Source organism: Schistosoma mansoni, chromosome 1, assembly GCF_000237925.1.
Source record: "Schistosoma mansoni strain Puerto Rico chromosome 1, complete genome".
Taxonomy (NCBI): domain Eukaryota; kingdom Metazoa; phylum Platyhelminthes; class Trematoda; order Strigeidida; family Schistosomatidae; genus Schistosoma; species Schistosoma mansoni.
Genome location: NC_031495.1, coordinates 39,495,332 through 39,509,385, shown reverse-complemented (window position 1 = coordinate 39,509,385; position 14,054 = coordinate 39,495,332). Strand labels below are relative to the sequence as shown.

Sequence of the window (14,054 nt, the reverse complement as noted above, 5' to 3'; positions counted from 1 at the left end):
CGCTATTTTACAAATGAGGTTTATGATCCTGAATTAAAAAAATCTAATCAAAGCTAACTGTTAAGTGTCATTCCGGTTATAACATTCATTCTAACAACTTGGGCTTTATGTTTAGAACTCTATATTATATTGTTGAGATGGTGTTTCGTTTCAAATTTTAATACTATGAAAAATGATGAGTCCGCTAATTTAACTAAACGTGTAAAAACGGACTTATAGGCTAACAAAGGAAGTAACAGCTGCACGTGAAGCTTTGGCTACATTAAAACCACAAGCTGGTATAATACAACCATCTCAGATGAATGTTCAAAATATTAACACAACTCATCAACCTCCTGCTGGCACAGCTCCAACTGTTCCTCAATCCTCAGACACAAGTGACAACTCAAGTACTGTAGATTCAAACCAGGTAAGAATGGAATGATTTTGGTATCTATCTCTGATAGTATCTTATGATATTGGAGTTTTATTCTAAGAATTTCCTCCTACACCCTATGATTTTAATATATTTTTGTACACTAAGGTGATCAAGCCCTAGTTTCAAGAAGTCTGATGGGACCGCATTATTGTGTATTGATGAGAAAAAAAAAATATTTAGATGGTTGTACACTCTAGGTTTTTCATCATGTTGTGTCACTGATTATATGTGCGCATTACATATCAGTTAGGACTGGATATAAAATATATTTAGCCGGTTATTGAGGTAGTGTCATTTATCTTCCAAATTGTATTATTTTGTACAGGTAGGTACTTCATAGTAATAATAGGTCTCAGAGTGATTGTTTTATAGTACTGAAGTAAGTAAGAAGTGGAAGATCCAATTGTAGGATTTCAAAGACGTTTCCCTTGAAAGCCAGTTTGGGCAGACCGTAGGGTATGATGTATTTAGTGATGATGATGTCAACAGTTCCAACATGTTGCCCATTTATGGTGACCTGTGTTCTAAAAACTACCTGTATAATCTTAATTTTGATCCCATTATATACATGTCCCTATAGGTTCATACCCAAGACCTTTTCCACATTTTCTATGCCCTCGATTCTTATTGTTAAATTTATAACTCTCAAGATAATATTTTCTCTGTATTTTGGAGTTCAAAGAGTTTGCTGAGCTCTGGATTAGCGGATACTGCTTTTGAATTTCTATTAATGTAGCAAGGGTCGTACTACTGTTAACCGTCACTGAAGACGCATGGTTCTTAACTTACTTCATCCAATTACACTTGGTTATTGCAGTACTCGTTATTTTTTTATTGTCTACTTTCTATCGAAGGCCTAATTGCTTTTCATTCTCTTGTCTGTTGTTACACTGTAATCACTACCCAAAATTTTTTTAGGGAGAGGTCTTTCATAATAATTTAACCCATAACGAACATTAGTGATTCGGATTATAGTGATTTAATTTTACGTTCATTAGATAAACGAATAAATATTCTCTTCGTATTTTTCCGTTGAATTCAAAATTAATCATTTATTTCGAAATAAGTGTCAAACATGTTTCACATGACAAATTCTCCCCTATTCATAAACAGCAAAGAATATGATTTTGAGGCTTTTGTGTACATCAGCCCTAAGTTTATCATTTTCCATGATCATGTACGTTTCCTTTGAGTTAGTTTTTTTTACCATAATTTCGACTTCGTGCGATTGTTCCATTTAATTTTATTACCATTTGATTCCTTAAAGCTACAAGAAGAGACTGGTATAAGCGAAGACGTTATCAACACTTTACAAGAACGAGCTAGTCAGCTTACAGCAGAGCGAAAACGACGTGGAAAAACAGTACCCGAAGGATTGGCTAGATCGCGAGCTATTTCTGAATACCAGCAGCTGGCTAATCATGTAGGCCTTCATTCCGCTAGCATGCCTGGGATTAATTGTCTTGACATCAGCAAGACATCTCCTGAGAGGATTGTAACAGGGGGTAATGACAAAACTGCTGTTGTATTTGATCTTTCTACGTCACAAGTAAGTTCTCCCCATGTTTTGCTTTTGTCAACATTCATTTTACCTCATAGAGGTAATGTGTTGTTCTTCAACTTGGCTCAATTTCACGGATAAATATAGGGAAAAGACCATACTGTTGTGATCCATTCAAGATATTCGTATGTCAAAAACTGGGCATGTTTGGTAGACTTTTCGCTGTCAAGTCTCGAATTCCGCCCTATATTTTGGAATTTTATCAGGTTGATAATATCGGCTGTCACACAGTAGGTGTTATTTATTACACGAGCATAATCCTGGTTACAGGATATGTATTTTCTAATTTCTGAATTTTAGCGGAATGATAAAATGCTGTATTATTTAAAACTAATAGACTAGTAACTTCTTGCCAAAGCACGTAGCTTTTATTTGTGTAAAAAAACACTTAATGCTCGTGCAGTAATCACAAGTATTAGTTTGGGATTTGGTTATGTGTATTTTAGAGGTATATAGAGCTGATTTAGTTTAATGCTACATGTTGATTTCGTTCTTATCAAGCTAAATGAATGAAAGTTCTGCTTTCAAGTAAATTTGTATATTCTTTCCTAAAATATGACTTCAGTGTTTTTTGTTTGCTTCTATTTGCTTTTTTGTATTATTTACTACGGAAATCTATCAGTACAGTTGTAGCGTTGTTATTTATTCACGCTGTGCTATATTTTCATCTAAAAGGTCATATCCATTCTCAAAGGACATAACAAAAAGGTTACACAGGTTGTTTATCATCCATCTGAAGAATTAGTGTTCACAGGTTCGCCTGACACAACGCTAAGAGTATGGGGTGTCGAACAAGGTCAATGTGCAAGTATAATTCGTGCGCACAAGGGATCTGTAACTGGTTTAAGTATTCATGCAACTGGAGATTATTTGCTTTCGTGCAGCTCAGATGGTCAATGGGCATTCAGTGATTTGCGACATGGACGCGTTTTGGTTAGAATTTCCGCCGTCGATAAATCTGGCAGTATTCAGGGTCAGTTTTCTATAAATAGATTTTCATCATAGTTCTATGACTATTTATACCACTGAGGATTAGCAATACCAAAATTTCATGCATAAAAGTACTTTACCGTCAATGTGATTGCGTTTGTCAATCAAGAATGAAAACACTTTTAAACTCAAGTAAAAATGGATGTTTAGTCCCACCGCATTCGAATTCAATGGGTCTTAGATATCATCTCTGTTTTATGTCAACTATAAATGAATATAATTTACTGTATATTTTGCAGCTTTGCACAGATAATCCGTAATTAGGTGTAATTTGATTTATACACGGAAGTGCTTTTGTAAGCTGTCCCATTTATGATTATCAATATTATTATCATTATTTCGGTTATAGATAATTCTGTGTAACTTATACTAGTGTCTTGAAACAATAATGATTACGAATATCGTATGAAAATGTTTTGTTTAGAGAACACGTGTTATTCTGTTCTTTTGTATTGGGTAGTTCCGAAGTTTGACTTCTTTCGGTTTGATTGATATGAACAATTCCTCTGAGTGTTTCACGATTCTAATAACTTCATTGTCAATTGTGATTTCTGTTATCTTTAATTGTTCAAGATTATGATGTAAATTTTCTATGTTCGAGGGATTAAGATATCACCTAGGGCCGGCTAACGGAACGAAAGTCAGCAACACAACAACAGGATAAGTTAATCTGTTCCTCTCCGCACTAACTTTGCTAACTATAGAGAAAGAAGTCCAGAATCATAAACGGCTTGGAAGAGAGAACGAACAAGTACACAACTCATGTATATATATACAATACAAAAATGTCCCTGAAAAACGTCACAAAATAGCGTACTAGATGCGAAAACGAGCCAAAGACATTTAAGATCATTCCAGGTGGGAAACGAAGGGAAGGTTGAAATAAGCCATTTTAATACGGAAATGGAAAATTGACATTTCCATAACTAAATTACAAGAATGAGGCGTTTATCAAGTGATTTTCGGGGATCCAGTATCCCTGACAGAGTTATAATTCATTTATTTCAAATAATGTTTTACCTTTTGTAGATATTTCTGTATAAATTCCCACCGAATCCCCCACTAAATGTAATATTGTTTAGGCATTCAAGTTATATGTGTTGCTAATTTCAGGTGAAATCGTGAGCAATAATTTATTTCCGATCTTTATGAAAGTGTGTTATGAACTTGAAATCTACATCGATAGTTGCTTTTCGTATTGTTGGTTGTAGACCAGTTATATTTAGTTAGTCCATGTTCTATCACTGTTTTTGAGTGTCATTGGTGTATTCCTGAAAGTTTTACCACCGAAATGAAAGCAACCACAATTAAGCCATTTGGCTCGGAGAATTGAAAAACATCAAAATCATTCATTGGAGTTTCAAATCTCCATTATTTCAGTTTGTACTGTGATCCTTAGTAGTTAAAATAAGTAAAATATTTCGTATTATAACATTTTGGTTTTTTAAAATGGTAATTTCAGCACTTACTTGCGCCCAGTTTCATCCGGACGGTCTTATTCTTGGGACCGGTACTGCTGATGGGGAGGTAAAAATCTGGGATGTTAAGGAACGGCGCAATGTCGCAAATTTCGCACATGGTTCAGGTACTAATCAACCAGTTACAGCTGTCGCTTTTTCGGAAAACGGATATTATCTGGCTACAAGTGGTGGTGATAGTCAAGTGAAGCTCTGGGATCTGCGGAAATTAAAGAACTTTAAAACTTTGGTAGGTTATTTGTTGTTCTCTTTGAACATTTTCACTCTTGTAACCGTGTATGCTATTTCAAGTCACTGTCGTGGTCTCATAGTTATCGTTTTGTCGATGAAAACTAACCTCATAGCCTCTGTCCATCAATAGTTCCACTACTGATAATTGGTGAATTACATCTAAGCCTCCAGTAAAATATGTCCTTTATCCTGTTTCGTGGATTTACATTCTGTGCTTCATTAAATCCTTGTCTTCAAAGAATAGTGCTCTTTCACCAAGAAATTTGGAATTTTATGTATATTAGAAATTGAATTCACTGTAGAATACAACAAATACGCTAGATGTGATGTTGAAAACGTTTTAAAACTTGTGTATCACCTAACTATTGTTGTAGTTTTATCCATGCCATAGTTCATCAGTGATTGTGGTTCTTTGTCTTCGAACATAGACCATTTATTCATTTGGAAAAGAAGCTTAACATTAAAGTGGAGAAGCCTCAAGATTTTAATGCATGGAAACTTTCTGTTTACATAAATGCACTATTTTTACTGGTTATAATCAAATTCGTCAATACATACAATCGCAGTTGGTAATCAACTGATTCACATTGTTTCATTTAGTCAGAATGAAATGACATTCTTATATTCTTTGCAAGATTGTCATTTTCTGTATAATGACCCATTCTTCTTAATATATTAATGGTAATCAAAAGGGGATTTGTGGAGATTTCAGTATATTTCAAAGTTGAAATCATGAGTCAATTGAAGCTAGACCACCATCGAAAACCTGGAAGCACTGGACGGCCGTTTCGTCCTATTATGGGACTCCTCAGCAGTGCGCATCCACGATCCCGCACTCGCGAGATTCGAACCCAATATTATTGGTAATATTAATGGTAATTACTTTTGTGCGTGGCGTTTTATTTGAAGACCATGTAATATTGTAGATATTCACATAGGTCTTACTGTTATAGGTTTCTTGCTTAGGTTACCTTTTTATCTCAGTTAAGCATAATGAAATACAATTTAAACGATGTAGTTCAGACTATTTCATAACGCTGTGTCTGCGGTTCGAATGTGTACATTAATTTACTGTAGATTCCTGGTGAAGATCAGCCATCTTACGAAATATGCGATATGGAATTCGACCAGTCTGGTTCATACCTTGCTGTTGCTGGTACTGATGTACGTGTGTATTTGTGTAAACAGTGGGATCAGTTAATTTCGTTCAATGCACATACGGCTCCAGCAACTGGAGTTCGCTTTGGTGAGAATGCAACTACGGTTATTTCAGCCAGTCGTGATCGTTCAGTAAAAGTATTCGGTACATAAAGTACTCGTGATTTTGTTCGCAGTTATCACAATCTGTTCTGCGTTGTTTTGTTGTATATCAACACCACAAATATTATTGTCATTATATTATGTCTTTATAAAATATCTATGTATTTACATCTTATGCTTTTCAGTTCTATTAATTGTGATTATAAATAATTCAGCCGGGGGATTATGGAATAGGAAACACCTAAGACTTTGTTGTTGTGTGGTCGTCCAATTCATACTGATACATGAGCTTCTTATTATTTATTTCGTTATTCGGACACATTGGTACAAAGGGTTACCAAATACATATGCGCCACACAATAACAATGAGTGTGAAGAGATAGTGAATGTAAAGTGCGTATAAGAAAGAGGAGAACAATAACGAACAGGAATTAGTGTATGAGAAGGAAATGATAATAATGGGACAAGCAGTCCAGTTAGGAAAAATACAACCCGAAAAAATTCACTTAAGGAAGTTGCTTTTTCATGAAGAAAGTAAAAGAAAGCTACAGCAGGATCGCCACTGGCTTCCACTCTGGGCCATTACTTCTCAAGCCACTGTGTTGTACCATCTCTAGGAACCCAACCAGAGAGTCGTGGAGGACCAACAGAAGCCAGTCCTGTACAGCTTTTTTTCATACCACGACACCATGTCATACACTGATCACCTCTCCACTCTTTCCAACCAGTCCCAGCGTCGCCAAATAATGCGCGACGTGGAATTCCCTGGGACGACATTCGTAGAACACGTCCAAGCCATGGAAGTCGATGTTTTAAGATAGTGACACCAAATAAATTATCGTCCCGGACACACGATGCCGAATCTCTACATTACACAAACACGGCAAAACTACTCTCACCGACGTGCTGCAGATCTGAGCTTCTTATACGCGAGTAAATCTAGTTACGTAAGTTAGAGAACCGAAAGTGCATGGGAAGCTTTTATTGGTCAACAATCATGAGTATATGCGGAGCCTATTCATAAATATAAACACGTATCTCCATAGACTTGGGTCACATTTTCAAACAACAACGTATGTTTGTTTCCTTACAAACTACAGCCTAATATTGGTCAATAACGTGCTCTTGTTATAACCTCTGACTTTTCATTCGGTCTATACCTGATAGTCCCAGTGTGTGAGACTTATTACTTTTGTTATAGTAAATAGGTGGTCAATTTGGTCATAAAATATTGAATATTCTTTTATCACTAAATGTGTGAATTCCCGTTGGCTATAACCCTGTAGGTCAATCTGAATAATAGATAGGTACGACTGTCTTGGAGTAACAGGTGCAAAGATGTGTTTGGTAGCCGTAATCGGTGAACTTACTAGATTACTGTCCGTCCATTTGGTTTAAAACTAAACGTTGATCCAATGTGTAATACGAAAACTGAATGTGTAAAAATCATTGACCATCAGAACTTAATTCCCATTCTTTGTTAACGCATTAAGAAAGTGACATTGTTCCGTCTATTTATTTCATATTAGTAAGATCAAATAGAGTTAAAAGTTCGAAATGTTCACAAAAGCAGTTTGTTAGTGATACTGTCTTCTTAAGTTTTTACTAAAATATACGGCCGTGTGAGTTACTTGGAGTTTTTGTTTTCGAATAATTCCTGTAAGTAGTTGTGTATCTAGACACTACAGTTATCTAATCAGATCCAGCAAAATATCTGTTTCATCAAAGCATCTTTTTCCACACTTCATAACGCGGGAATAGTAGTATTTCCAGCGACAGTATTATGACAGATTAAGATTATAGCAACTATGTCCCTTACCTACACTTCAATGAATACTCCGTTCACATTAGGATGAGGTCGATTGATAATTATTGTCGTCAGGTCATTTCGTACACACAATCTTATATCCTTTTAACAGAGGCCTGACAACTACTCAACCTATCACAACACACGATAATTATAGTTAGTCAGCTACAACGTAGGACCAAGCACATGTATGCATCAGTCCAAGTTGCCACACCTCATTAACACAACGAGATGAACACCGAATTCATAGAAGTAGTTACTTCAATGGTAGTAGTATATAAAAGAGATTGCATATAAGGATATGATACAGGAGGAAAGAATTAGTTGGTAGAAAGAAAGGTACAAAGTGATTTTAAGCTCAAGGTTTAAGGTTAGATAAAGAGTAAATGCACCTGCACCATTGTGATCGGTTCTGAGCCATGTCACACAGAGTATCCAACCATTGGTTACGATAGTCGCGCGGACCCCAGCAAAGTAGTCTGCATCTACCAACATGACTCGGACTAGAGGTTGGTGACTTCAAGCACTGATGCCATGTTTTGGTTTGGCCGCCCCTCACTTTCTTCCAACAATCTCCAATACTACTCGGCATTGCGCGTCCTGGTAATCGGTGTTCAGGCATACGTAACACGTGGCCAAACCACCTCAGTTGGTGAAGATTCACAATCTCATCAACTGATTTACAACCGTTCCCTAATACCCTGTGTCTAACCTCACTATTACTTACCCGGTGATCCCAGCAGACACGAGCAATATTTCTAAGACATCTGTGTTCAAACACTAGTAACTTACGAGTATCTTCTACTCTTAATGGCCATGTTTCACAGCCGTAAACTAGAACAAAACGAACTGCTGCGCAGTATACTCGTCTCTTAATTGATAGACAGATATCTCGCCTTCGCCATAGGTGACGTAAGCTGGCAAAAGCCAAACGAACTTTTTTGAATCCGTGCTGAGATTTCGTCAGACACCAACCCATTGGGGCTGATCAGACTTCCAAGATAAGTGAAGTTGTTGACGTGTTCTACTACTTCACTCCCTATCCTTAGTTCAGGTGTTGACGCAGACCAGTCCTGAAGCAACAATTTACATTTAGATGGAGAGAAACGCATCCCAAACATCCTGGCATTGTTGTTTGATGTTACCAAAAGACTCTGCATTTTGTCAGAGTCTTCACCGAACAGGACTATGTCATCTGCGTATTCTGAGTCGATTAGTGGACCTCCTGTAAGGAGATCAATTCCTGAAAATTCAGTCGACGAGAGCGTTATTTTCAGCAGTAGGTCTATGATGAAGTTAAACGAAAATGGAGATAGTGGACAGCCTTGTCAGACACCACTTGAGGTTGTAAAATCAGATGGCAGTTTGCCATAAGCTGTCACTTGATTAGTAATGATAGAGTAAAGAGCCTTTTGTGATACAAGACTTAATTTCGTGATTTCGAAACTATGTGGGTGATTAAGGTACACGATTTCAAGTATACGCGCACTGATGCACAATGGACAGCAGGCAGGTTTGACTGGGATGTAATTGTATCTTGGAGAGAAATAATCAAAATTCTGTCGGATTGCTGTACACTTGAATGAGCATAACGACAATTTAGGTTCAATAAGAACTAATCCCGGTTATCAATGGAGCCTTAATATATGAGATTGTGAGAGGATATAATTCCTTACGTATGGCCGAATTACCTATTTTGGCTATGGCTGACACTTAACACACTACCTGATTTCACACTTTTCTAGCCTTGAATGTGGCATTGTAATCAAGTAAATAAAGAAACACTAAATAAGAGGTTTAAGAGTAAACACATTAATTTGAAAGGAGTAACCAAGATTCATTGATAGTTATTGGGCTTACTCGTTCAAAAAAATACACACACAGCTTGGATGCTATTTACGAAACAGAAATCAATCTCACTGCATGCAATAATCACGATTCACTGAGAAACCGAACTACAAGAATGTTTAAGTACTGATATAAATATATTTCTCTTCGTAAATTCAGTACACATACAATTTTAAATAAATGACCAAAAGGACAACAAGCATACAAGAGGGTTCAGACAATGAAACAAATTGGCATGCGGTCATAACTTGTAGTATAATCGACAGAGGGTTTTTCGAGATACTATAGACTTTTTAAAGGGGGTACATTGTTTCCAAGTAAAATGTGGTGCGACTACAGAACTTTAAGTATGACTTGAGTGTGTTCAAGTCTACTGACAGTAGTGATGAGTGAAACTAAAATAGACAATTGCTTCAGCAGACATGATAAAATAGTTCAAATGCTTCAACGCACAGTGTAGTAGGACGAGTATACATCAGTGATTAAATGCTTAGTGAAACAATTTCTCACAACCGAAAAAATCATGGTGGGATCTACTCTACTACTTACAGTAACTAGTAATCAAATTCATCCCGATTGTTGCTGCTACCTTGACGTGGTGGTCGGACTTGCCTATCGTGATGAACCAATCGAGCTATACTGGCTGGAACAATAGTTCCTCAAGGTCCTACCATGCCAGACAGGTCGGTCGAAGAGCGGTAAGACTAAAAGCAGCAAACCCAAGGTTCGAAGGCGAAGTCGTACGGCTGACTGTACAGAGGTGTGACGGCTGTAAGGTGTTTCCTTCAGACAACCAGCACAACAGCAATGCTGCCTTCCCACAAGGAGGGACGGGGTTAGGAAAGGTTGACCCTAAAAATGCAAACCTCGCCTTATCCCACAGATATCCGTCTCCGACGGTAAGGTCCTCTGAAGAACGGAGCTAACACATCAAAAATCCCCCACAAAAAGGCCGTGCGTGACCGGCCTCAAGCAGTTTTCGCTTGGGCACTGCGGTCACGCTCTCAGGTCATTAAGACCACTTCTAACCCAATTTACTTTTCAGGTACTTCTAGAAGAACCCTTCCACGGTGTGGGCAACCGGCAAGTGATAACTGCCCTCACACCTCTAACAGCACTCAAGACTGAATCGAATTTATATTTGTTTAAACTAAGGAACCCATTTCAAAATAAAATTATAGGCTTTGAATTACTGATGATAAAATGAGGTAGTAAAAATGTAAAGTTTACAGATGTTTTTTTTACCTGGATGGTCCATATATATGTACTAGTTCGACTGATAAGTAACAATTTGGATAACAATTGTGTGCAACAGATTTTGCTCCAAACTGATTACAAAGAAGCATCTGAATCTACTTTTCCCTTAAATCTCGAACACATACCCTTCACTGACTCATTCACAACCGCTTGGTTGATTTAAAAGGTTTTTCACTTATACTGATGTTCCCTTGTTGTGAAATGTAGCTATTCATACTATTCGCAGGCTGAGGAACATTTTAAGCTTTATTCCTTGGTGGTGACGATATTTTATCGGATGACCTTTCAGTGTGATAGCTAAATGACGCAACATTCTGCATTTCGTTTCGAGACCATGGAAACTGCAATTAGCGAAGCACGCGAACTGGAGAACCGGTTAGCACAAACCTTTAGATAAGTCAAACTGGTGACTAGAATGAGGGAACTACTGAATTACAGCCTTTTGTAATGGTAATTATGGAAACATTAATCAACTTCGTAACAAATACTAGAAATGAGCACGAATGAACAAAATAGTGGGATTTAATCAACCTAGAACTTCAAGACCAAGCTAGCGACTCACATCGCATGACGTAGTCATAATTGCTTTGGTAGCAATATAAATATAATGACCGAGACACCCGAACTAGCATTTCAAATAAAAATGTCTGTTTAACTTACCTAGCAATAACACGACAAGCGGCATCATGCTGGTACAAAGCGTGTGATAATTCCTGCCTAGCAGTCTGCAACTGCTGTCGGAGTGTAAATGATTGTAGCATAACTGCATCCCACTCATCCTAACAAAACATAAATCACTAAGTTTTTAATACCTGCAGAGTCTTTAATATAGCAGGGATTGATGTTGCGGACGGAGGTTTAGGACGGACAAAGGCCGGCGTTTTGATATCAATTAGCTCCTCGACTGCCAAAGGTTGCTGATCGATTGGGTCGGTCCCATTTTCTCCGAGATATTTCTCAATCAACCGTCTTTCGAAAATATGGCCTGAGCGAGGACTAACAACTGGGTGCTCAGGCACCTCATTTGATAAGGAACACAGCAGAGACATTCTAAAATATCAATATTGGGACTTAATGACAGTAACTAAATAGGAAAACAAGAAGGAACTATAAAATAAGACATTATATTTGAACTATTATACACAGAAAAAAATATGAAAGGTCGAACTATGCATTTTTGATATTTTGAAGAGTCTGGTCTTTCTTCAGTCAGTGACGAGCACGTAAATCATTCTAAACGAGGTTAGGATACTTTGAGGAACATACCCATATAAATAGTAAAAAAAGGAAATAATAAAGAAAGCAAGCTTCACCCAGCCTTCCTTCATAGCTCTGCTAAGCTCATCATGGTTCATGATCGTAGTCGGATCATACAATCCAGGACATGACATAACTGGACGATTTTTGTACCTGAAACGATTAGAATTACTGAATGAGGATACCTGTATATATTATATGCCAACAATGGCACATTTAGCAAGACAGTCCCAATTTGGGCTGTGAACATAAACAATAATGTGAATGCAGCATGAAGCGCATATTCAGGGAGTACGAGCTAAATGCAATAAGTGGCTAAGCTGAGTGGTACCGGATTAAGTGATTTACACTGGTCAATAGGATTTTTGTAGTCTGTTCGGAGTTCATCAAATGAGATAACCTTTGAAATACTATTATTACTCAAACCCTATTACTTGAAAAATAACGAGGAATATAAGAGCAATCGTAAAAACTAATGCTAATATATAAGCAATAGCAACAAGACCGAATCCCATCCTTCCAGAGACCACGGAAAACACGCGGGCAAGGTAAATAAGTCAGTGCGTTTTCAAACCTGCCCGCCGTTCCCTTTTTGCGACCTTGAACGGCCTGACACGAGGCGGTCATTCCGTATTTGATTTGTTAAGGGTCGGTTGGTTGTCCTCTGGGTTGCACGAATATCAGGTTTTCTCGTATTTGCGTCGTTTTTGGCTGTAGTAAATTCGCAAAATCAATGCCAAAAGCGTTTATTTAGCTTACTCTGTTTTGTACTGTACAATTTGGCTCTTTTGTTGCTTCGTAACTTGACCTGGGATACCAATTACCTTACTGAATCTCACTCTCCTTGTTTAAAATTTGTAGGGGTCCACGAAACTGCGTATTCAGTATAAATTATCAGTAAAAGATACTCTGAATTTGTGTGAATCGTTGTCTTCTGCGAGAATTAAGACGACATGACGAGTAACCCGTAATTCCTAAATGTTTAGTCCTTACTTCAGTTACTGAAGTATTATCGCATGAGATAGCTGCTTTTTTTAGTAATTAACGAGTAATGTTTGTAATGATTTATGTTCCAGAGACATTTCGGTCGACTTAAGTGAGGCGTTTCGACGCATAATATTGAGCAGGCGTTTTGGAAACTGGATTGAATTCGATGGTGTGTTTAAGGAGTTCCAAAAAGTATGGATGCATAATTACATCCCTTTTCAGACCACCTGTACGCATAACATTCACGGCGAAAGTAAACTGCTGAAGGACATGCGATTTAAATACAGTTTTGTGGTGTTATGAACTAGATGCAGGCACTTGCGAGTGCAATTGTCGAACATTTATGACTTGTCGATATCCTTGTCGTCATATACTACTGACATATGTAAAAAGACCAACTCTTACAGGTAAGCTTAATCAACTACGAAATAAATAAACTAATTAGCTCATCACATACTTAGACCATGCAGCCGATGGAAGTTAAATAACACGCATAACTTCCATTATAATACAACAACATTACCCAGACGGAGTGAAGAGTATATACGAATTCAAAGAAGCCAGAAAATCCATAAACAACAGATAGTTGAGAAGTATGGTGAACACTTCGCTATGGTGGTGGAGAAAAAAGTAGACAATTATCACTTAAAAATCAATAACTAGGTAAGACTGCCATTTCTCAAACATTTCTCTTCCTGCAGTCCTATTTACGATCAGTATATTCGGATGAATAATTGGAGTGGCATTGTTTCCTAATCACATGGTCTCCGGAGTCAAGCATATAATAACTAAAAAGATGTAACACTTGGAGAAGGTCGGAAGTGGTGAACGTGGAGATATTCATTCAATCGAATGGCATGACTCAGTGTTGCAGACGCGCTCATTATGTTTAACTTATTTATATTCACATTAAATATATTATTATATCCCAAGCATAAATGTGTTCTTCAGAAGTACTAA

The 14,054-nt window shown here is 37.3% G+C and overlaps 2 protein-coding genes across 2 annotated transcripts; one reads left to right on the top strand and one right to left on the bottom strand.

Annotated features, from left to right (window-relative positions):
- Positions 1-298: 298 nt before the first annotated feature.
- Positions 299-5,989, top strand: Smp_167150 (putative wd-repeat protein; the record flags this gene model as incomplete). The annotated part of the gene is made up of 5 exons (XM_018794377.1): positions 299-409; positions 1,686-1,967; positions 2,655-2,952; positions 4,432-4,676; positions 5,756-5,989. 5 exons carry the CDS (start codon positions 299-301, stop codon positions 5,987-5,989), a joined length of 1,170 nt encoding a protein of 389 aa, XP_018648795.1.
- A 5,437-nt stretch (positions 5,990-11,426) lies between these two features.
- Positions 11,427-12,677, bottom strand: Smp_082990 (putative cornichon; the record flags this gene model as incomplete). The annotated part of the gene is made up of 8 exons (XM_018794374.1): positions 12,542-12,677; positions 12,439-12,507; positions 12,293-12,405; positions 12,117-12,260; positions 12,068-12,083; positions 11,663-11,869; positions 11,511-11,629; positions 11,427-11,475 (listed from the first exon to the last, which is right to left on the bottom strand). The coding sequence occupies exons 1-8, from the start codon at positions 12,620-12,622 to the stop codon at positions 11,427-11,429; spliced, it is 798 nt and encodes a 265-aa protein (XP_018648794.1). The 5' UTR covers positions 12,623-12,677.
- Positions 12,678-14,054: the final 1,377 nt, after the last annotated feature.